The following is a 24,556-nucleotide window of genomic DNA, read 5'->3' on the forward strand; positions in this document are numbered from 1 at the left end:
ATATTGCAACACAGCAGCAGCCATGAGTGACTATGCTCGCCACCTCCTGCACCTCAAAAACAATAAGACCCCTCCCCGAAAATAAGGCCAAGTGCTTATTTCAGAGTGAACGCTGAACATGCATAATAGCAGCTGGCAAGAAATCTTAATATGAAAACAATCAGCCATGGCTGGAATTGAGCCAATTGATCAGCCACAAGAGAGTGCAGGATCTGTGTGCTTTTTAAGGTTGTGTAGGAAAGGCAATATCAGTACCTGGGTGGTTCTTACCTTTATATAGTATGCAAATCCTAATAAAGCCATCTTCTCTTCTATACAGCTATTAGCGAATGTGTGAGATCTACCTCCCCTTTTCTACCCAGTATGAAATATTCCCCAGGCATGGGTTGCTGGTATATACTGGATGTATTCACTATCCCTAACTTGCCTGGGTCTCTTATTGGTCAAACTCATCTCAAGATACTTTGTTGCTTAGGGCAAAGGCGATTTCTCTCCCCTCCCCCCTCCCCCGTGGCCAGGCTACTCATTCAACCAGACTGGTAGATGAATCTCATTGCAGAAGAAAGGATGGGAAAATAGCATTTTCTGCTACACTACGGTAACAGGCCAAAGCTTCGAGGCCCAGGGAAAGCTGCACACGAGGCTCCTTTTGACAACATTTTCTTCCGTTCCGGCCCAGGTTTTCTTCTACAGACTCTCTAGAGGCTGAGCATTTGCATTTGGTAAGTTCTCGCAGCAAAGGCTTTGTTTGTCTACGCGAATGAAAGCAACTCATAGGACGACGCAGCCTTCCTCTTCCCTTCTCCCCCACCCGGCCAAGCCGAGTCTCTTTAAAATCTGGTACACAAATCGCCATCCAAACCTCGCCCACCTTCCACTATTCTGACGTCAGGAGGGGAGGTTTCTCCATCTCTCCCCCCCCTCCCCCCCCCCCGCCCCGGTCCTTTAAATTCATCAGAACGGCTGCTGGTAGTTTAGGAGAGAGGAGGAAAAATCCTAATCAAAGCGGGCGAGGGAAGCGCAAAGGCGAAGCCCCGAGGAAAAGCGTCGTGTGAGGGAACCCAAACACCGCTTGGGCGAAGGTAAGGGATGGTTTCCCCGGGAGGGAGGCGGGGAGGATGTTTTTGCAAACTGCAGCTGAGGGGCGTTAAGGGGGAAAACGGGAGCTGAACAAGGGGGGAAAGATGAGCGTCTCAGAGGTGGTGGAGCTGAATGCGTGGGCTTCGTATTGCGCGGGGACGAACAATTCCGCCTGAGGGATAAAACAGCCGAGTGAGATTTCGGGTGTGCGCGAAGGGTCGCGTTGGATCTCCACCACCCCCCACCCGTCCTACTCGTCTGTGTACGCGCTTGTGCACGTATATTATGCCTTTGAACAGCCTGCCGTTTGTCGCTGTTTCTTTGAAGCGAGGATCAGCTGGGACGCCTTTCTTGCTTCTTGTTCCGAAGGAAAAGGAGCTCTGCCCCCAAAATAAAAGCGCTAAGAGGGGTTTTCCTTAATATGTAGTAATCGGCTGTAGCCCCTCACAGGGTATACAATTTGACAGGGGAGCAAGCGGCAAACGGCCAGGATTTGAGGGCGGTGGGGAGGGGGAGGAAGTGATGCGAAAACCGTAATTGGTTGTGTGTTTGCCTTAGAAAAACCATAAAGGCGGCCTGTAGGATTTGTGAAATAATTCGGTTCTCCACACCCCTTTTGGTCTTCATCGCTTTTCCCCCATCACTTGCCTCCTAATGCCTGGTTTCCTAGCACTGAGGAGGTTTCTGTATTCAGATCATAAAGATGGCATTCATCTCGCCTTAGATGAAATAGGGGTTGCAAATGTGCCTGTTTTAACTATGGCTCCTCTGTAAGGGTGCGACTGATTGTTTTGTGTAGGGGAGTGGTAGCCCTTGGAGGAAACCCAGTTTGAAAAATTGTTCACTTTTGTAAAGATGCCTTTTGTATAGAAGTTCCCTTTTTTGAAGGAGTGCCAGTCCTACTACAAATTTCTAACATGGAAGTGAAAGTGATTATGTTTTCCCTTGCATTGACCCTCTACCATTTTAGGAAAGGAATGAATAATTTAATCTATAACTGTTCAGTAGCACTGAACATATAAAGAAGGAAGTATAAGAGAACGACTTGTGACCCACAACAAAATAAAAATGTGATATTAATCACACATTTATGGTTGTTTTTTTCTTTAAGATTTATAACCATGTTTTATGGCAAGATTTTAGAACAGGCTGGAGATTAAGAGGAGAAATCTAACATATCTGAGGGACTAGATTTGGAGAGGCTGTTTTGTGGCATTAGTAAATTACACACACACACACACACACACACACACTTGTGAGAGTGTATATCTGCATCTAAAATAGACCACCAAATGGTAACTGTTGCAGTAAAAATAAAGTGTGCCAGTTTTAAGATTTAACATTGATTATGCCCCATACTTCTGTGGACCAAAGATAAGTTTAGCTGATAATGCATGGAACATTATCTTGGATTGGATTTATATGTCTTTTAATTAGTTTGTTGTACTCACTCTAGCTATAGTTTAAAATGTTGATCTGTTTGAAGGAGGGGTCTTTTGTTTTTATCAAGGCAACATTATATAGCTAGATATAGTTGGGGGCCAAAAGTCTGTTTTCTAATTCATTCCTGGCACTTTAAGATAAAGACAGGGCCTTCCCCCACTTTAAGTGTGCATCTTTAGTTGATGGAGCCATTTAGTAAAAGAGGACAAGTTTGCTTGCTAGAATTACATGAATTTAAAAAAAAATCTTCATAAAATTATCAATGTTTATCTTTTTTGAAATATGTATATATAATAATTTGCTTAAAAACCAAGGATCTAACAAAAGGGCCAGACAGTGGAAACCAATTACCTCTTGGAAATCCAATTACTTTTGCCTCTAGGTGAAAGCTTCCATTTAGTATAGTATCTACATGCTTTCTGCATTGGAAGAACCAATGTATTTATTTAATTCTAGCAACTTTCCCTTGGTATTACAATGTTTAAGGTACATGGAAGAGTGATAGGATTTAAAAATTAAGAAATTGTTTTTGGTATTGGTTATGACTGTGTGTATACATGCACAAAAATGCGATCGAGGGATTTATTTTATCAGCTCAAATGGTGTCAGGGATAAAGTCTACAAGGATTTTCTCATTATTGAAACAATGCTTATTCATTATAAACCTTGCTCAATAACTAATATAATTTTATAAGATTTATCATAAGAAAAATAGAGAAAAACCTTATTAAATTAGTGTTGCCTATAGTTTGACATCAAGAAATTAGACTGAAAAGTTGATGGGCCATAATCTAACTTTGGTTTTAAATTGGAACGTGAATAAAGCAGGCACAGGAAATTGAATTCTGGTCTAAAGTCAATTTACTGATTGTGTTCTGTGAATTGTGGATTCAAGGTTCTCATTCTGTGTAGCATAAAATCCATATTTCTTTGGTACTGATATACAACTCAAAATAAGCCTGAACAATCAAAGGACAGGTGATCCTCAACTCTTAACCATGTTTTTAGTGATTTATAAGGCCATTGAAAAAACTTATACAACCTTTTAGAAGTACTTGAAAGAGCTATTTACACTTGAAGTGGAGTACTTTATTCTCAGAACAATATGTTTCAAATTCAAAACAATTCAACTTAAAGCATTTTGCGCATATTGGATATACATGGACAAGGTTGTTAAAGCATGGGTTGCATAAGAGACATCTTCCAACAAAGAATAGATGTTCTGTATTAAATAAATAGATCCTCTTTAAAAAAAAATAAAAAGCAAAAAAAAAAGCCACCTGCTTCTGACAATATTATGTACACCCAACATGTTCCTTCTTTTTGGTTCTTGGATAATGAAAAAACTATATTACAACATTTAGATCCTGATGCACAAATAATGTGTAGAATTGGATACCTGTCTTGCCTTCAACAGGCAATGTAAATTGCAAATATTCATAAAGACTTTCATAACTTTGTTAATGAAAACCGTTATAGTATTTACTAGATTATCTTTGTTTGAATGTATGATGAGTAATGAATTAGAGACTTATCTCTTTGTTGTTGCTTTCTCATGCTGTGATACTACTTTCTGCATCATATTCTAAGACCACAGAACACCATGAACTATGATGTAAGAAACAAACAAACAAACTCCAAACTCCAGGCTCAAGCTCAATCCCTCCAAGACTGAGTGGCTGTGGTTTCTGTCATCCCGATTTGTGCATCTTGTTCCATCATTGATGATAGGGGGAGAAATTTTAGCCCCCTCAGGGAGGGCCTGCAATCTGGGAGTCCTCCTGGATACGTGGCTTAATTTAGAAGAACACCTGATGGCCTTGACCAGGGGGGCCTTTTACCAGATTCACGTGATACGTCAGTTGCACCCATTTCTGGATCAGGATGCTCTGTGCACAGTCACTCATGCCTCATCCTTTCTTGCCTGGACTACTGCAACGCTCAGCTGGTCCAGAATGTGACCACGTGGGTTATTATGGGGGTACCTAGATGCTCCCATGTTAAACCTCTTTTAGGCGGCCTGCACTGGTTGCCGGTTGTTTTCTGGGCGCGATTCAAGGTACTAATTATGACCTTTAAAGCGCTCCATGGCTTAGGCCCAGGGAACCTGCGAGACACCTACTACCACCAGTAGCCTCCCACCGTCCAGTGCGATCCCACAGAGTTGGCCTCCTCAGGGTGCCGTCGGCCAGACAGTGTCAGCTAGCGACCCCCAGGGGGAGAGCCTTCTCTGTGGGAGTGCCTTCCCTCTGGAATCAGCTGCCCGCAGAGCTTTGCATAATCCCCGACATCCAGTCCTTCAGACACACCCTAAAAAGTTGGCTTTTCCAGCAAGCCAGCCAGGCCTGAACAAAATAAAATAAATGATTAATTTAATTGTTAATTTTAATCTAATTTTTAATTTTTTATTGTTAATATTAATTGGGTTTGTTTTTGGATACTTTATTTAATTTCCTTTTTAACTTTTTTAATATTTTTTTTATGTTGTATGCCACCCTGAGTCCTTTGGGAGAAGGGTGGCATATAAATCCAATAAACAAACAAACAAACAAACAAACATTCCTGCATAGGTATAGGTAGTCTTCAACTTACAACCACAATCATGGTAGAACAAGAATTTCTGTTTTTTGTCTTCTTTTTTTTGCCAAATTACATGACTCACTGTAGTTGTTAAATAAATCATGCAATTTTACGTGAATCTGGCTTCGCTCATTGATGTTGCTTATTGGAAGCCAGCAGTGAAGGTTGCAGATGGTGATCACATGACCTCGGGGTGTTGCAACTATTATAAATGGTAGAGCCAAGGTGGCGCAGTGGTTAAATGCAGCACTGTAGGCTACTTCAGCTGACTGCAGTTCTGCAGTTCGGCTGTTCAAATCTCACCGGCTCAGGGTTGACTCAGCCTTCCATCCTTCCGAGGTGGGTAAAATGAGGACCCGGATTGTTGGGGGCGATATGCTGACTCTGTAAACCGCTTAGAGAGGGCTGAAAGCCCTATGAAGCGGTATATAAGTCTAACTGCTATTGCTATTGCTATAAATACTTGCCAGTTGCCAAGTCCCCCAATTTCAGTCATAGGACTGTGGGGATGCTGCAACCTTTGTTAGCACCAGGACTGGTTCTAAGTCACTTTTTAAAATGCCATTGGAACTTTGAATGGTCACTAAATGAATGATTGTAAGTCGAGGACTATCTGTAGTAAAATATGAGTCTGAAGAGACATAGGTTTTGTCAGAATTGACTTTGGGTCTCTAATTATTTTTACTTCAACAAAACTCAAGGCTTCTTACAATAAAGCAGTAGGGGTACCAAATGTGGGCTCCAAAAATCCTGGTAACCATAGATGACAGAAACAAGTTTTCTGTGTCATTTTGCTGCCATCTACTATTTCAGGTTTTTGCAGCCCAAAACCGAAAGCCTAAATCACCAAAAAGAGCAGGTTTAATTATAACTCTTTGGAAATTCTGTCCTCCAAAGGTCCACTGCCTTGGAGCTAACTATTCTGGGTTCTTATCTGGGACAAATGTTTGAATATGTCTTGATATAATCTGCATAGGAGGATGACCTTCCACATCTTTTGCAGCTGGGATTTGGATGTCTAGCAGTAAATGAATAGAAGACATTAACAAAAGCTTGAAATACTCAAAATGAAGCAAAAGACATGAATATTTATATTACATTCACCCATACACCCATTTAGCAAAGTTAAACCATAATGTTGCATTAGTAAATACTCTTTTTATTGCTCTGGCAACTAATTCTAATCAACTATATATCTAGTGATAAATTGGAAATCTGTACAACCAAATAACAAACTGCATTAACCTAAAATGCTATTGTGTAGTTTTGAAGGCAGCCTTAAAAATTATTGGCTATAGGTTTGGGAATGTCAAAGTAAATATTTAATATTGGGAATTAATTTTAGCACCATGCAGTGATGGACATTCTATCCATCATTTTTAAAGGGTTAACACATTTATGAAAAAATGATATTATTTATCCTAGTAACTAAAACAGAACAGGTTTATTCAGAGATAGAAGGCAGTAACTGGTAGATAACTGCTTCTTGCGGGCAGTCACGATAATGCCCTCATTTTAAATTTCCAAGGGATATGTGGCTAGCAGTTACAAGATCAAGTCAGAGATGGTTTTTAACATTTTGTATACAGACAAGAGATATTAAAATTTATTTTACTAAAAAAAGCTTAAGAATTTGTAAACAAATCCTGGGCCCAGAATGAATAAGAATCAATAATAAATGCCATATAAGGGAAAGTTCTGCATTCCTATGCTCCATTAGATATTTTTCAGAATTGTCTATTGTATATTCATCTCAATCATCTAGCTTGATTTTCAGAAAGCAACAAAATAGTTTTGATCCTTTCTAAAGCTATAAACTTTTGAAGGATAGGTAATAAATGCTGTTCTTCAATCAACCAACTTCCTGATGGATTAATTAGGTATAATTAAAGTTTTATCCTACAAATAGAATGGATATATGTTCAGAAACAATATCTGTGTCAGCGTTCCAAATATCACGCAGAATTAAATCAGAGTCCAAGGCAGAGCTATCCTTAAAGTTCCAATTTAATAAGACAGACATGTTGGCACAAACTGTGGAATCCCAAATCTAAAAGCTTCCTGGGATTCCATCCAGTTGAAAGTTCATGATCTTATCCCCACACCCATAAATTCATCACATGGTCCAATCTTCTTCAGCCATGCTGACATTTACACCTATTTAGTTCCGGTCAGTTGCAGAGGTGCAGAGACAAAAGATGACCTTGATTTCTAGAAAGGAATGACAACAACACATTCCACAATTCTACTCCTTACTATTCCCCTCCTCCCAGCATAGTAAAGAAAGAGAGGGAAAGTGTGGCAGGCTAAAGATTCTAAAAGGAATATAATTGCAGGCCTGACAGTCTGACCATTGGCATTGGCATCCCTATCTTATTGCTGTTGTCACATTTTTGGCCTAAAATATAAATTTAGATGGCAATGAGAAACCAATGTTCTAACTGGAGGAATGTTCATATACCTATGTAGTCCCTAGCATAAAACAGTACCTTTCCATTCTTTTAAAATGGCTAATAAGCAAACCCAGGACTACTTCCTGAAAGAAGAGATAAAATGCTGGTTCTAAACATTGATTTGGATCATGTAATGTATTTGGGTTTAACCAGACAATAATTATAATTAATATACTACATTTTAAGTTCCTGTTGAAAACTTTGATCTTTGGCCAGTCCTTCCAGAATGTTGGAAAAGTATTCTCCCTCCCCCCACTTCAATGAATATGTTTTAAAATTATTTTAAATGTTGTTTTACGACATTTTTATTGTAAATCTCAATACATGTGGCATATGGAGTAGTATATAAATGTATTTAATACTTAACAAGTTAATAGTACAGAAACTAGATGTTATTATGTACTTGAATCATGGTTAGCTCAGTGTGTGAAACCTGACACTGTTTCTTCTAACTTCCTATAAGCATCTGTAAGTAAATGATTGCCCACAGAGCAGAGGGAGAAATTGTTTTGTCTAAAGCAGTGGTTCTCAACCTATGGGTTGGGACCCCTTTGGGGGGGTCAAATGACGCTTTCACAGGGGTCACCTAAGACCATCGGAAAACACATATTTTCAATGGTCTTAGGAACCGGGACACCAATTTTATGGTTGGAGGTCACCACAACATGAGGAACTATATTAAAGGGACGCGGCATTGGAAAGGTTGAGAACCACTGGTCTAAAGCCTTATTCCTTCAAGGAAAAACTAATACTGGTAGATCACACGCTGATATAAATGGTGCTAAAGAGCACTAGATAAGCCATTATTTTCATCATCTTTTGACATATCTATTATGATATAATACCTAGCAGTCTGCTACAGGAAAAAACAACAGTATCAGAGTAATCTGCATTTTTTTTTCTAATTCTAATACATTACATGAAATGGAGTTAACTTTAGAAATTACTTCAAAGAAGAAGCAATTTTGGAGAAATGCTTTCAGATAGATAGTTGAGTTCTTGCCCTGAGTTAGTTGCAAGACGATCAAGGAGTATGAATGTAGAGTGAAAGAGAAGATGATTCTCTGTCCACTGATCTGCAGTCTGAGTTTCCACATTTGATAACTTTCTAACCAAAGATATCACAACAGAACTTGCTCATGAGGTTTTTTTTTTTAATAATGAGAGGTCACCAGTTAATTGGGCAGTTCTGATATTCAAAAGTTGTTGGGGAATTTCTTCTTCCCTGGAAAAATTGTTCATCCAATTTTCTGCCCCAATTAATAGTGGTTAGATCCTTGAAACTAAGCTATAAGTGCTGTTTCTAGCTGTAAAAGCTGCAGCGTCCTAAAGAACATAATAGGAATATTGGGGAGGGGGGAGTGTCGTAATATTCCAGGGTATTTGAAGGAAGAAGTGTGTGATAATATATCTTCATAAAAGCATGTGAAGATATGCTAATGAGTATATCTTTATGCTAAATGGTCATTTTTACATTGTGACTGCTTGAATTGCATGCAAAATCTATTCCCAATCAGCAATTTAGTGTATGCATCTAGGGCAGGTTTCTCTAATGTAGCATCCTCAAGAATATTAGAGTATAACTGCTCACCTCTTTAAGCATACCTGGAAGATAAATAAAATTACTGTTCTTAATATCTGATTTTAATATGCTCTTGTTCCTTGCTCCCTTTAGTTATATCATAGTGGACCTAGTTTGGGGTAATAAATTCAAGCATGAAATGAATTAATTAGCATGTCCTGCCTTTGTGGTTTGATTCTTTGCATCTATTACCGGTCTTTATGTGCTGAGAGAATGCTAGTATATTTAGCAGCAAAACATTTCAAATTAAAAAAAATAGTTGGTATATTATGCATTATATTTAATGCAATGGGCGGAGAGAGATCAATATCTCTATATCTTGGAGAGAGAGATAATAGGGGTAATTGCTGTTTTTTTTTCCCCCTTGAAGAGAGCAAGGTGCAGAGTACAGACCATTGTAAAGCAAAAAGGAGGGAAGTTGCAACCATCTTTCTTGTCCAAAGAAAAGCACTTCAGCAGAAAAGTCTCTTGGCCTGCTGCCTAAAGACCTGGTTCTTTTCTACTGTAATGAACTTTTCGTTTTTACTTTAGTCCAACATTTCCCAACGTTATCAAATTTAAGATGTGTGGAATTCTGGGAGCTGGAGTCTACATATCATAAAGTCATTAAGGTTGAGAAACACTGCCTTAGTGTATTATGTGAATCTATTAATTAGTTATTACTTGTATAGTATAGTTTATGGCTTAGTGTTTTTCCCTACTCTACTAAGGGTTAACTTGACTTGTTTCCCATGGAAGCCTTTGAGAGCTTACTTTACACTCTGGTTTCTCCAAGATTCTCCCAGTTTGGCACTTCAGTCTTTATGATGAAATAATTTCTGAAAAGCAGAATGGCATAGCTTCACAAAAGAGGACCATGAACCTAGCTGTCTGTCATGGCTATCTCTCCTTTGTTTGGCAAAAGAAGAACAAGTTGAAATGGCAGGACCTGTGTCTTCACTTATCTGGGAAGCCTTGGTTTAACCACAGAACATCACCAAGGAAAATACAGTCTTAATAGGACAATAGACAATTGTTTATTTACCTGTGAGATAAAATATTCTATGGTACTTCAAGATTTAAAACTGTGAGCAGTGTTCAAATAATCCAAATTTTGGCAATTGATGGTGTATTTCCATAGAAATGGTTAAGTCTGTTTTGGAATTCAGCCGGTATTTTCTAAGGCTTGCTTCTGCTCCAGATGTATGCTATGAATATTTCATGTGGAAAGGTAGGCTCTGCAGTGTACAAGGCTAAGGACTTCCAAGAAATGTGCAATACTTGACTGCCTTAGGCTGATATATTTAGTCTGCCCTGGATCAAAGAATGAGTTGCATTCCTGTTCCTTGCATTTTATAAGAAATGACTCACTGAGAATTTGACATTGACATATATTGTTTGCCATGTGATGCATAAATCTTTTAGTAGTAGCAAAACCAGATGTTTGCTATCGCCAACAAGCTAGAAGATGACAGAATTACTGTTCCCTAAAAGTTGTTCTCCAAAGTGAGGGGAGGAGTATCCAGGATGGGTTGACCTTATCCTCTCGTTAATTGGACTGAGTCAGATAATCTCTTGGGATACGCCTCTGGTCCACCAGGCACCGCCCAGTTATCGACTCAATCCCTCAACTGGACGGTTTGCCATCCTGGATCTCCAATAATTTGGAAGAATTTTAAAGAAAGAAGAGGATTAATCTATCTCCATACAGCAGCAGCTGCAAGTGAGCTGGATAGCTCCCTGAGCTGCCAAAAAAAGGCCTGCTAAAAAGCCCCCTTGGGGGCGGCATGCTGCCCAGGCAGCTGAGTGAGACAAGTATCACTCAGAAAAGGAAATCTGCCGGGCAAGCAGAAAAGAAAGGGCACAAGCCTTTCAAAGGCAAGCTCTGCCACAGAGGCTCCAGCAGCGCCGGAGCGCTCCGCTGATCCTCACAGAGTCAAGCGGCGAGCCGCAACTTCCTCAAGCGTCGTGGGGTGCGAATCAGGCCACCAGCAAGTGAGGGCGGTGCTGGATCCCCGCCCAGAAGGTGAGCCTTGCCGCGGAAACTCTGCTGGGTGCTGGAGTGCTCTGCTGCTCCCTGCAGGGTCGAGCAGCGAACTGCAGCTTCCCAAATGCCGTGGAGCACCCATGCCATGGCCTATCTCATTGGAGGGGGTCCATGGGCAGAGCCAAGCCTCTAGCAGCACCAGGAAGAGGCAGAAGGAGGAAAAACTGGCGGCAGAGGCGCACGGCAGCTCCTAGGAGCACAAGCCACCAGAAGAGGAGATTTAAAAGAGGCGCCCTTTGTCTCCTGGTGTGGGCGCCATCTTGAAGCTGGGAGGAGCCATGTTTTCCAAGATGGTGACACCCAGCGGCAAAGAGGAGACCGGCAGGACCCAAGTACCTGCAGCAACAGCCAGCAGCCCCACCAGAGGGGCAGAGGATCAACCAAGGTTAGTGACCACCTCAGGCTGCCCAGAAGGGGAGGGGGAACAAAGGCTAGAGACAAGAAAAAGCACCTTTCCCCCAGGGCGGAGCTGGAGGCAGAGGGTGGTCACAAGCCTTCCAAATCCTCTAAGTATGAAAGGCGAAGGCACAGGAAGCTGGAGCAGCTCTATAAAAAGCAAGTGGCCTTAAGTCCATCCCAGGCCTGGGACAGAATGGGAAGGCCCCTGGAGTCCCTGCAACAGGCGGGGCCACAGGGGAGGCACCCACATTGCAAGCAAGGATCCCTATTGACACATCAGATCTTTGGGGTCTTCTTCAGGGGTGGTAATCCCCCCCACATACGGCTTCCCTGGGTTCAGACGTGCCCATAGGGCTACCATTTCTGGGTTTCCCCCCCACACTGGTGGGCATGGGTTCCAGCCAGCAAGCCCCCCCAGGGGTCCCCAATTTTCAGGACCTAATGATGCGGGTCTTCCAGCAATGTATGACAGCGGCATTTCAGCAGCCACAAATGCAGCCTCAGGTGGCATCCTCTCCTAGGATACCAGAGGGCCTGGAAACCCAGAGGGAAGACAGCTCTAGTTCCGCAGCCTCATCACAAGAGGACAGTGACCTGGATTGCAAGGAGGGGGAAGTTAGGGAGGATAAACTATCCGAAGATGAAGACATGCCTTCTCCTATGCTGGCCTTCACCGGGTTGTTCCAACCCTCATTGTATAAGTCACTCCTGTTCAAGGCCAAGGCAGCCGCCAAGCTTGGAAACAGAGCAGCAGAAGCACCACCTCAACACCAGAGGTTCTCTTCAGAAACCATCTTTGATGAGCAGGCCATTGAGACCGTCATGGTGCCGACCCCCAAGGCCTTTCTTGAGTCGGTCAAGCACCAATGGGCAGCCCCCACAGTGGGACTCACACCCACATACAAGACCTTCTTCAATGTGGACCAGGACACGGCCGGGGTGCTATCTCAGTCCTCCATTGATGCTCCAATATTGACACTGCATACCCCCACTACTCTGCCAGGGGAACCAGAGGAGGCTCTGAAGTTGGAGGACAGGAAGGCGGACCTCACCCTTCAAAGGGGACATCAAGCAGCTGCCTGGCTGGTGAAGGCAGCCCACCACCACCTCCTTCTTCAACCGGACCTCTGGCTACAGGAGCTGCAGCAACGTATCTCCATCACCGAGGTCAGAGCGCACCAAAATGTCAACAAACTGGTGGCAGCCATCCAATTTTCGGCAACGCCACCTTGTCCGCAGCCAGGTTTGCCTCCAGGGCGATCGCTTCAGCCATTGCATCTCATAGATTGCTGTGGTTGAGACAGTGGCAGGCAGACGTACACCACAAGTGGCACCTGGCATCTGCTCCTTTCACAGGAGATGCCCTTTTTGGGGCAGCTCTGGACCCCTACCTGGTCAAGAACAAGAACAAGAGGAAGGTGCTTCCCACAGCTCCAAAGAAGGGACAGTTCAGGACGGCGCCTTACCCCACACAGTCCTACTTCCAGGGACAAGATTCCGGGCCCTCCTTCCGGGGTCAGGATTCCTTCCGGGGCTCAGATTCGGGATACTCAGGTGCCAGGCAATATCGGGGGGGGGGGGGGTTCTGCGAGGCATAGATACTCAGATAGACAGCAGAGAGGCAGGCAGCAGAAGTGGCCCTTTCAAGGGGGCAGAGGAGGCAGCAGGGGGCGCTCCTTCCACAAAAACTGATTCTAAACCCAATTCACATCCCATCGGGGGGTGCTTGCATACTTTACTGATCGCTGGGACCGCTCCTCCTCTGATAAGTGGGTACAGAACACCATTAGGCATGGCCTGTCACTGGAGTTCCTTTCCAGCCTCCCAAAGTTTTTCCGGATCTGCCCAGTTTCAAATAACCCAGCACAGAGATTACTGATGCAGGAGGCCATACAGCACCTGCTGGACATCTGAGCCATCCAGCCAGTGCCTCTAGACCAGCAGGGCCAGGGGCATTACTCTATCCTTTTCATAATCCCCAAAGCATCAGGGGGCTGGAGGACCATTTTTCGACCCGAAATATCTGAACCGCTTCATCATAGACCTCACAGAGGCCTATCTACACATTCCAATCATTCGGGACCACTGAAGGTATCTCAGGTTCTGCTACCTAGGGCATCACTTCCAATACCGGGCCTTGCCCTTCGACGTGTCTTCTGCCCCACGAGTTTTCCCCAATGTAATGGCTGCCCTGGCAGCGCATCTGAAACTGGTCCCAGTCAGGATTCAATGTTATTTAGATGACCTGCTGATACAGTCATCCTCTTTTGAGGAGGCGCTAAGGGATCTAGATACCACTATGACAATCCTGAGGGACCATGGGTTCTCAGTGAACCTGGCCAAAAGCCACCTCCACCCATCCACTAGTCTAATCCACCTAGGGGCTTTGATAGATTCAGAGGAGGACAGGGTTTTTCTGTCACCAGAAAGACAGCTCTCCTTAAGACAGCTAGCTACCCAGGTAGTTATGGGAGGTGGGGTATCCTTAGCCACTTTGTCCAAACTGCTAGGAACCATGGTTTCCGCCATTGACATTGTCCCTTGGGCTCGCCTCCACACCAGAGACCTATAATAGTTCCTTTTGCCTTTCCAGCGAAGGCGTAGGAGCTGTTCCCAGACCAAGGTCCTTCTCCCACCAGAAGTCTCCCACTCACTGATCTGGTGGACGTCCCTGGCGATAACCAAGGGCGAAGTCTTCAGAACACCAGACTGGGTGACGGTAACCACGGATGCCAGGAGAGCCTGTGGCTTAGTGGCTAATATAACTGCCTAATATATAGTACAGCCCAGGTTCAATTCCCAGTATGGCTAGCTGATGAGAGCTAAATAGCTTGAAATAGATCTATACTAGTCTCCCTTTATTTATCAGCACAATTGCAACACAAATGTAACAAGGCAACATAAAAAAATGGCTTTCTGCCTGGATGGCTCCCAGAGTGACCTGATAGACAGAAAAGGGTAGCAGTATGCTCCCTCCCATATTTGGGCATATCAGGGGTTGGATGTGTGGCTGTATAATGATTGGTAGATTGGTGCTGATTGGTGCTGGCTGTGGGTCCGTTGTTATTTTGTGTTTTAACGGCCTGGGTGGTGGGTGGGGCTTGTTTGTTTACCAGGGCTGGTTTCCAGATGTCTGGTAGGCGGGAGATAGCATCACGTTTATTCATGTTGTGGGGGTGTTTCTCTATTTCGATAGCTTCCATAATTATTCTCTTGAAGTGTTCAGTTTTGGAGATTAACCTGGTCCCTTCAAAATTAATTTCAGGTCCTGTAGCTTTAAGGTGCTGGAAAAGGGAGGAAGTTTTTTCTTTTTTTTTCTTACTGTGTTCTTGTGTTCTGCGATGCGTGCATTTATTCCCCTGTTCATTTGTCCTATGTATTTTGCAGGGCAGATTTTGCATGGTATTTCATAGACTTCTTGGTTTTCTAGCTGGATTTTGTCTTTGGGGTTTCTTAAGATGTTGGCTATTTTTTGGTCAGTGCTGAAGGCTGTCTTGATATTGTGTTTGTGGAGATTTTTGCTGATTTTATCTGTGGTGCCTTTGATGTAAGGGAGGAGGGCAATGCCGTTGTCCTGTTCTGTGTCTCGTTTTTGGGGGGGAGTCTCCCTTTGGATTAGGTTGGTAATTGTTTTCCTTTGGAATCCATTGGAGATTAATATGTTTGTGAGAGTGTGTAATTCAGTTTTCAGGTGGTCTTTGTCGGCTAGACATTTGGTTCTGGAGATGAGTTAATCTGTGAAGGGTGATGATGGGATATACTATCTATCTATCTATCTATCTATCTATCTATCTATCTATCTATCTATCTATCTATCTATCTAGTAAATCAATACTGCGTGTGTGTTTGTGTGTATACACACACTGAATTATTTCAGGAATTACATTAATGTTGTTGCAGCTTCTCATCAAAATTACCATGAACTTAAAAAAAAAATCCTAACTTATTCCTTTGCTGCTGCAAGTCAGACTTAAAAGCTGAGCACTGCTGCTCATTTAATTTTCCACTGACACTGATTCTCTCATTCCAGAAGACAGATCCTCCCACCATGTCATCTGATCAGACATCTCAATCTACAGTACCACCTCTCCACTCTCCAAAGTCACCTGTGTGGCCTATTTTCCCATTCAACAGAGAGGGAAGCCGGATTTGTGAGAGGGGTAGTCACCTTCTTCGGGATTTACCCAGCCCTCTTCCTACAAAAAGAACAAGGACTTACTCTGCGTAAGTATCCAAAATTGACCAGAAGTATGGATTTTTACTTTAGAATTTGAGGACATGGAGCCTATTGGCTGATGCTGGAAGAAGTGAGGAATTACAATCATAATTGTATCTCTATCCTTGTCCAGGTACATGTAATTCTCGTCTGTTTCTCCTGATTGTCTACACATTATGATCCTAGAGAGAGTTGACTATTACAATGTTTGCAATGCTGCTTTTTTATAACTTTGATTATTCATTCCCCACACAATGAGAATACCAAAGTGTACCAATATTTCATTAAAATAATCATAAGAACCTTTTTGGATCAGGTCATAACCCTGTTTAATCCATGATTTTGTGTTATACAATTGCCATTTCAGTGTATTTAATCTTGGCAGTGCACATATGGGAGCAGGTTATACATGAGAAATCAAATTATTCCATTCCATTAGAGAAGGAAATGGCAACTAACTTCAATGCTCTTTCAAGAAAACCAAATGGTTATTCCCAATCAAGACAATATTCTGTAAGATGAATGCCTAGGTTAGAAGGTATCAAATACAGTAAGCTATTGGGGAAGTATAGAGGGCAAGTAGTAATAGTACCTGTGCTGCTGCTGTAGATTAAGGTTGAAAGAATGTCCTGTCACTGAGATGCACAGGGTTACAGTGGAAGTTTGATACTATTGTTACATACATCATTAGTCTGTGGAACATCAGAACCATAAATCAAGGTAAACTTGATGATGTCAGTAATGAATATTGACATTGTGGGAATCAACAAACTGGAATGTACTGAAATAGGTCACTTTACATCAGAGTATTAAATTTAATGTGGATGAGAAATCATAAAAGTGGGATAGCCATTATTAATTCATATCAAAGACAATATTGTGATTCAATTCCACAGTTGCAGAGGAAGTAGAAGTTGAATATTTGTGATAATATGCAGTGCTTTATTCTTCCTTCAAATGTCATTCTTGTTATAGGTGATTGCAGGGCTAAAATTGAAATAACATCTGGAATAATGGGAAAGTTGGCTTCAGTATAGACAGAAAGCAGGAGACAAACTAAAAGAGTTCTGCCGAGGCAATTTAATATTTAAAGCAATTTCCTTCTTTTAGTAATTAAAAGATTTTAAAATATAAACGATTTATAACTGAATCAGACTGAAAATATATGCTGTGAGCAAAATCAAAGATTTCAGCCAGCAAAAACAAGACCTGATATGACTGCATCTCACATCATGAATCCTTTATAGTTTAAATTAAAGAAAACAAACATTCATCAAACTAATGACATACAATGTCAGCAACAGCAATGATGGTAAATAATAGATTTTATGTAGTAGATATAATAAATGAAAATTCTGGAGTGATGTTTGTAACATGTGCTATAACATTTGTAAAGCTGGAACAAAATAGAAATATCCTAATATGCAGAAAGTACAAAAGAAGGTGAAATGACTGTGTGTTGATATATTGAAAATAGTTCAAGCAAGAGGCAACAGAAATGAAGAAAATTGGATGCCTTTGAATTAAGGGGGTTGAAAAAAATGTTTGAGAATACTTTGGGCTGCAAGAGGAACACTTTAATAGTAGAAGTAAAATTGAATTACTTACAATATTAATAATGAATCTGAAGCTTACATTTTGAACACATAATGTGAAAGCATCAATCACTGGATAAATCCTAATGCTTGGAAAAATCAAGGACCATTGAAAAAGAATCTATTGGAAGTCAGGTTGGCTAAATACGAATATTGAAGCTACAAACATTAAAAGAATTCAAAGTAGTAGCTGGCAACAGGTAATCCTGCTGTAGCCTCCTCTATTGGCAGCATTTTCATGTTGGCTGACTGGTTGGGGCTTCTCCTCTGGGTTTGGGACAAGAAGTAGCCCTGGAAGGGATGGCTGGGAAATGTAGTCCCCAACAGGGGAGAAGGACAAAATGGAGGCGCTGAGGAAAAAAGAATTGAGAAGGAGCGAAAAGAACAAAGCTGCTACAAGGAAAAGAGGCTGCACTCCTTCAAAAAGAGAGAAGTGGATAAATAAAAAAAACTAGGGCAATATATTGGCTGGTCTTATGAAGGTATATCAAAAATGTTTTTCAGAGTTGCCTATTATAGTATAATTACTCTTTGTTTATATTTTACTCACTTTAAGCATCCTTCTCATGAAGAAGCATATTGTTAATGAAGGTAATACTTCATAAGCAAGAATGGAGGTTTTTAAGAAGAGATTGAACAACCATTTGTCTGAAATGGTATAGGCTTTCCTACTTGAGAAGGTGGTTGGACTAGAAGATCTCCAAGGTCCCTTCCAACTCTGTTATTCTGAATACAAGAATATCTCAGCTTGATTTTCATTTTTCTTTTTTCCCTCTCTTTTTTTTCCTAGGACGGCTCGTGCTTCTGCTGGTCCCATCTACAAAGGTGTATGTAAGCAGTTTTCCCGCTCCCAGGGCCATGGCTTCATCACTCCAGAGAGTGGCACAGAAGACATATTTGTACATGTTTCTGAGTGAGTTCTATGGGGAACGGAACATTGATGTCTTTAGAGGCTTATGTGTTTGTAAGTCAGGATCCCTATTTTCTCTCTCCACACCAACTTTGACATTATTCTATTCTTATGCACTACATTTTTTCACACATGGATACTGACAGAAAAAAAGATGAACTTTCTATTTTTTCTACTTCTCTACATACTCCAATACAATAATCACTTATATCCACCTGTGTTGCAGTCCTTCCATTTCAATTTCTATAAGGAAATACTGTTCTCCAGAAGCTTTCTGTTGAGTCACTTGTAGCAGGATAAAGATTTACAAACACATGTATACATATTTGGGGTATGCAGAGCAGTCAATTTGTCCCCCTTGTTTTGAGAATTTGAAGGTAGCTCAATCATTGCATTGGTAAAGAATGCCAGTTGGTGATACAATATCTGTCTAATGGGATAGATTCCTCAAATTTTTAAAAAAGTCAGTGCAAGGATCATGGTCCCATCACAAATGGTCCGATCAATATTCCCTATCAATCAACTTGAGGAAAAGTATGATTGGTTCTGAAGGCACTTTCACAGCAGGTGAATGAGTGGCACCTAGTGGTATAGACAAACCATATTTCGATCAAAACATATGTAAACCAGATCAAGGTGAAAGTACACTTCAGAAAAAAGGATATAGACATTCTTATTGTAGTAGAGTATATATAGTACAGACATTCTTATTTTCTATATCAGCTAAGTATATAAAGGGAACAGCTAAGAGGCTGAATTATCAATGCTTTCTCTTAGAAAGGAGCAGAGGTTTCTTGTGATACATCAGCAAGATGCCCCCCCCCCCATCAATTGGCCCATTCATGACAGTGAAGCACATTATGTTTCAGAACTGTGGTTCTTCAAATTTGTCTTAGTGGAGATGAGGAAGAAGCCCCTGTGCTTACAGCCGCACTGATTACTTGGAATCAAACGGCTGCAACTTTGTGCTTGAAAAAGAAATGGAAATATCTCCTAATTTTCTAGCCACCAGTGTGGAAACCATTTTAGCTTATAGACCATTTTATTTGGTGTGCCCTTAAACAATAATACAAATCAGTCTTGTGGCATCTGGAGCGGGATAAGAACTATTGAGATTCTTATAAGAGGTCTTGAAAAAAAGGATTTAACAGCTAATACAGTACATAGGCAGCTGATGTTGATGAGGAACATCTCTGTGATCACTCTTACATATGCTGCTTCTGCAGTGCTGCAAGATTTGTCACATTGATCATTCACCATTTTCTTTTATCAGTTTTTTGAACTCTAGTAATTGCTGTCTTTGAACTCATCAAATCCCATTAACCTCATCTTCTGGAAGACAATCTTTCTGGTAGTCTTAGCTTCAGCTAGGTGGGTTGGGGAAGTAGGCCCTTTTCTGAAACAGGGAAATCTATGTGTATTCTATTAAGACAAGCTGATACTAAGAGCAGATCCCTGCTCCATATCCCAAGTCCTAAAAGCTAAAAGAAATCTCCCACTCTACTGAAAGGAGATAAATTCAGAGGCAGTTCAAGAGACTAAAGGTCAAATTATTAAGTATTGTCCTGTGTTTGCTAACTGTTATACATTGTTCTTAATTTATTCAGAATCTATGATACCACCAAGAGAGGTGGGTTTTTTTTGATACAGTGAATTATTCAACAAAGAAAGGTCAGTTAGTATATTCAGAAATCAGTGTACATGATTGAAAATAGGGATTTCCACAGAATAGGAAGAAATCTTGCTGTAAATTTTGTAGCTGGAGGAAGTTGAATTAACCATTTTTTTGTTGGCTGGCTAAAAGGTGCTTCATAATAAATGCAGTAGAAAATATTATTCAAAATAAATTTAGGCTAATATTCCAAACCCTAACATTTTAATTCTGCTGTGATGGCAGAACTCTTTCTAAATTAGAGTGCTACAAAATGCATCATGTTTGGAGGAATGTAATTCACATCCTATTATGAATTTTAATTTTATATAGTTTTCTTTGATAGTTATGTATGTTAGTTTTTTTTAGCAATTGCTTATTTAGATACTGATGCACTGAAGCTTCCTAAAGGGAATGGAGTTGTTTTAAAATTTGATACGCCTTGTCTGACAAGTTTTGATTACATCAATTTGTTTCCACCATATTTTTATTCAGAACTCTGAAATTTTCCTTCTTTTTCTTTTTCAGCATTGAGGGGGAATATGTCCCGGTAGAAGGAGATGTGGTCACATATAAAATCTGTCCCATCCCACCAAAGAATCAGAAGTTCCAGGCTGTGGAGGTGGTGCTCACTCATTTAGCACCACATACAAAGCATGAGACATGGTCAGGCCAAATAATTGGCTCATAAACTACTTCCTGAGCCTGAAGGAAGTGGAATTGAATGATATGGTGGGTGGTGGAACTACTGGAGCAATGAAAGAGCCAGGCTGGCAATTTTTGTTTGCTATGTGACATGTTTGCAACTTTATCTTGTCTTTTCTAAGATCTACGGTAATCTTAGTTTGTAAATGTGCTTTTTTGTTATAGAAGGGCAAGCAAGAAGTGGAAAAGTGTTGCTGGGTAGATTTACACTTAAGTCATGAATTTCTGACTGTACCCAATAGGACAAAAGAAATCTACTATCAAAGTAGTATATGTTGGCCACAGTGATGTTTATCTGGTTCTATTCTAAACAAATTAGTAATGAAATTATCTATTATCCTATCCCTTTAACAAAAATTTCCCTTCCATCTTCAGCAGAGGCTGTTGCAGTGTTATCATGCACCCTTCTCAGCCAGAACAGGCATTCAGTGAAATAGTAATTTTCAGGGCACAGTTCTGTATGGTCCAAACATGGTGAAGCTCTCATTCTTTCAGAGTTTTCTAAATCACCTGCAGGAATGCTTGAAGTTTGTTTTTTGTTTTTTGTGGTGTTGTGTGTATTTCTTACATGTATAATCATATGCAAAGAAAGAGCCTATAGGTTTGCTCCTGCATATGGATCACACTTCTCTACATTTCTATTTATCTTTGGCTGAGTTTGAGATCAATGGCTTGGTCATCACTTGTGTATATAATTATTGCTATAGCTTCAAGTCTTCTTTCAAAAACACTTCATGCACAGGGTCTGAAATAATTATTCAGTAATCCAATAGAATATAACGCTAAGGAAGGAGCATTGATAAAGACAAATTAATAACTCACTGTGAAGTTTTGTTCAGATATGTCTAAAATGGGTGGAGGGATTTTTTTGGTCTTATAAAAGATATTATTATTACCTTACCAAAATCAGGATCTTCTGCTTGTTGTCATGCAAAGGAGTCAGTAAATTTTGCAAATAATTCTTTGCTGGAGGTAGCTGAAGGAACTTTTCTAAATATTAATCTCAAATTATTTTTTCCCATGCACACTACAGTGGTTTGTCCCAGGTAGCCTGAACTGTAGCAGTATCTTGCTTCCAGACTGTTGTGATATACATTTAGATTATACCTAAAAATAACTTTTCTTATTGTTCCTCTTAATTGTAAACTAAGTTGCATCTGTTTTTTAAAAGGGTAGCAAAATGTAATAGAGGAATGGTAATATATGATTTCCCATTAATTGCAATTAAAAAGTATGTGTCCAAGGGTATTCTAGAATTCAGCCTCTACTGAGATGTGTTATTTTGTTGACATTGTACTTTTCATATAAAGTGTTAAGTATTGCCCATGATTGCATTTGTGTCTACTAAAAGTAATACATAATAATAAAATCCCCTGCAGATGAAGCTTTCTTTGTTAGAAGATTATATTATTATTAACATTAAAAGGGACTAGAATGGTCTTCTTAACATAGTGTCTCCAGATGTTACTGCGAGGTGCAGTTCCAACTCGTTTGGTCTGTATTATGCTAGGAAAATCTGAAATAAAATCACCAGGAAGCATCTGTTTTATCCTCTTATATTATGAATGATAGTTTCTGGCCATGAAGATCTGCTTGAAAAATTATTATTTATTACACTTTCACAGATGTAGGTTTCAGTATTATCTGCATGTAATTGCATTTCTGACTACTTTTCACAACACATTTCCTCAGAATTGATGTTTAGGCTAATTCTCCCATTCTCCCTTCTGTTGTCCAAACTTCAACATTTTAATGATTATCCTCAATGTGACTGGAGAATGAGGATTATGTGTAGAAGATATGAAGAAATGTTTATCAGAGGTAAGATTAATGGGTAGTATTAAATAAATGGTATCTAGTAATATTGTCCTTCAGTTGTTCCAATTCTATCCAGTCTTTTCCCTAACATCTTAATTGCCCAGGTTACACAGGGTCTTGTTTAAAAGCACAATATTGATTTAGATGCATTAAGAAGAGTTTCCCAAAATACCATGTACATTCTCAGAACTTGCATGGAATTGTCAGGCAGTCTAAACTGTATGGTCTGCTGAGTTAAAAGCATATGGGCAGTGCCACACTGAAGTTGCATGATCTTGGAGAGAAAAGATGTACATGGATAGTAACATTTAAAATTAATGCATGGAAGCAAGCACTATACTTCTAGGAATTAGTGGGTGGGTGTATAAGTAAATGAAGTAAGTAAGAATGTGAGAGATGGGGATTTAGTGAAGCGTTCTTGAATGAAATGAAGTCTGAAAATAGAGCCTATAACATAATGGTACTGCAGTATGCTGGAATAAAACTGGTGTCTATAAAATATCTGCTTTTTGTATTTGGGATGTATTTCCAGTGTCCTTAATGAGTGAGTGTGTGTGTGTGTGTGTGTGTGTGTGTGTGTGTGAATGTCTGTCCAACATACTTTTACTGTTCTTATTTGTGGGATTTCAGCCCGTTTGATACTTTATAAACTTGCACTTAGATGTGAGATGAGATGGGGAGGGTTCAGGATAGGCTGTTGCTCTGTAGAAATAGTTATTTGAAAACAGCCTAATTTTCATATTTAGTTTTCAAGGGGGACACCCCACACAGATAGTTTAGTTCTACAGTATACTGCCAACCTAGATTTATGGCAAATTTCATGCAAGGTAGCAAGAGGGTGTGGAGTACTCTATTTATATTTCAACCCAAAAAATTAAAGAGAAAGCCCTCATAGCCATAAGGATTTGGGGACTTCCAAATGATACCAGAATTAGCTGTAAGGATGCCAATCTAATGCAGTGTTTTTCAAACTTGGCAACTCTAATATGTGTAATTCATACTCCAAATTTCCATAGCCAGTCTGGGGAATTCTGGGACCTGAAGTCCATATATTAAAGTTGCCAAGTTTGAAGAACATTGGTATAATGCAACCTTTCCCAAATTAATTCCCTTCTGATTTGCTAGGGCCACAACTCCTGGAAAGCCATATTGTGTGGAAATTCTGGGAACTGCCACTTTAATACACTTGGATGGTGCAAGGTAGAGAAGGCTTTCATACAGTTTTTTCTTGAATGGATGTTACATTACAGCCAAGTTTTTAAAATATTCTCCCTTAAACCCGATGTGGGTAGAAATGGAGTGCAACTTAGTTCTTCCGGAATTTGTTTCTGTATATAGGGAACCTGAAATAAAACGGTACCCTAACATTCCCCACCCCGTTCCCAATATGCTGTTAATTAACATATTCCAAGAAGTCTGTGTGGATTTATTACAACTGTGTTTGTGTTAAGAAATAAATTCTTTCCAAGCAAAGCTATAAAAAAGTTGGTTAAGGTCATTTTGTGGAACATTTTTGTTCCCTTGTTCCTGAAATGTCTGTCCTCATTATGCCAGTGACTAATTACAGGAATATTCTGCCTCCTTCAATTAAAAATCCAAATAAAACATTCCCAATGGTCTATTTTGAAAGAAATCTCCATACTTGCAGGAGAAAATGGAGTATATTGATTTTGAAAGAAATTATCATTCATCTATATATATAGAGGGAGAGTTTTTCTGAACTTGTCCTTGAGATGCAGCAGCTTCTCTTAAATCCAATGAAGTGAAGATCTGAAGGAGGCCACTTTCCTTTTGCTTTATGAGACGTGCTTCCTGTGACAGTCAGAGGAACTTCCTGCTCATATGTAATACCAGCAGCTTCAAGCCTATCCCTCCTTGATGGTGCAATACCAGTGGGGGGTACCACAAAACTGTGACTTCTCTCTAAGAATGCTTTCAATTCTTTCTGAAATAACCTTGTTATCTATGTGTCTGTGTTCTAACAACTTTTTGTGTGGTTCTTGCCTCTTTAACCCCATGTTGATCTTTGTAACACTGGCAATAAATAATTAAATTGACTTTCCAAGAGTGTTTCCTGTTCTGAATTTTTTTCGTTTCA

At 40.4% G+C, this 24,556-nt stretch overlaps 1 protein-coding gene across 1 annotated transcript; it reads left to right on the plus strand.

The window, feature by feature from the left end:
• The first annotated feature begins 936 nt into the window (after positions 1 to 936).
• CSDC2 (cold shock domain containing C2) lies at positions 937 to 24,520 on the plus strand. Its single transcript, XM_032221502.1, has 4 exons — positions 937 to 1,082; positions 15,594 to 15,787; positions 18,165 to 18,287; positions 20,464 to 24,520. Exons 2-4 carry the CDS (start codon positions 15,612 to 15,614, stop codon positions 20,624 to 20,626), a joined length of 462 nt encoding a protein of 153 aa, XP_032077393.1. The 5' UTR covers positions 937 to 1,082; positions 15,594 to 15,611; the 3' UTR covers positions 20,627 to 24,520.
• Positions 24,521 to 24,556: the final 36 nt, after the last annotated feature.

Source organism: Thamnophis elegans, chromosome 7, assembly GCF_009769535.1.
Source record: "Thamnophis elegans isolate rThaEle1 chromosome 7, rThaEle1.pri, whole genome shotgun sequence".
In the NCBI taxonomy this organism is placed as follows: Eukaryota; Metazoa; Chordata; class Lepidosauria; order Squamata; family Colubridae; genus Thamnophis; species Thamnophis elegans.

Bases quoted from the DNA above. Each gene is read 5' to 3' on its own strand.
- CSDC2 (XM_032221502.1), top strand. From the start codon at position 15,612: ATGTCATCTGATCAGACATCTCAATCTACAGTACCACCTCTCCACTCT. The intron at 15,788-18,164 runs GTAAGTATCCAA...TTTTTTTCCTAG, and splicing joins AGAACAAGGACTTACTCTGC to GACGGCTCGTGCTTCTGCTG. The intron at 18,288-20,463 runs GTGAGTTCTATG...TTTCTTTTTCAG, and splicing joins ATATTTGTACATGTTTCTGA to CATTGAGGGGGAATATGTCC.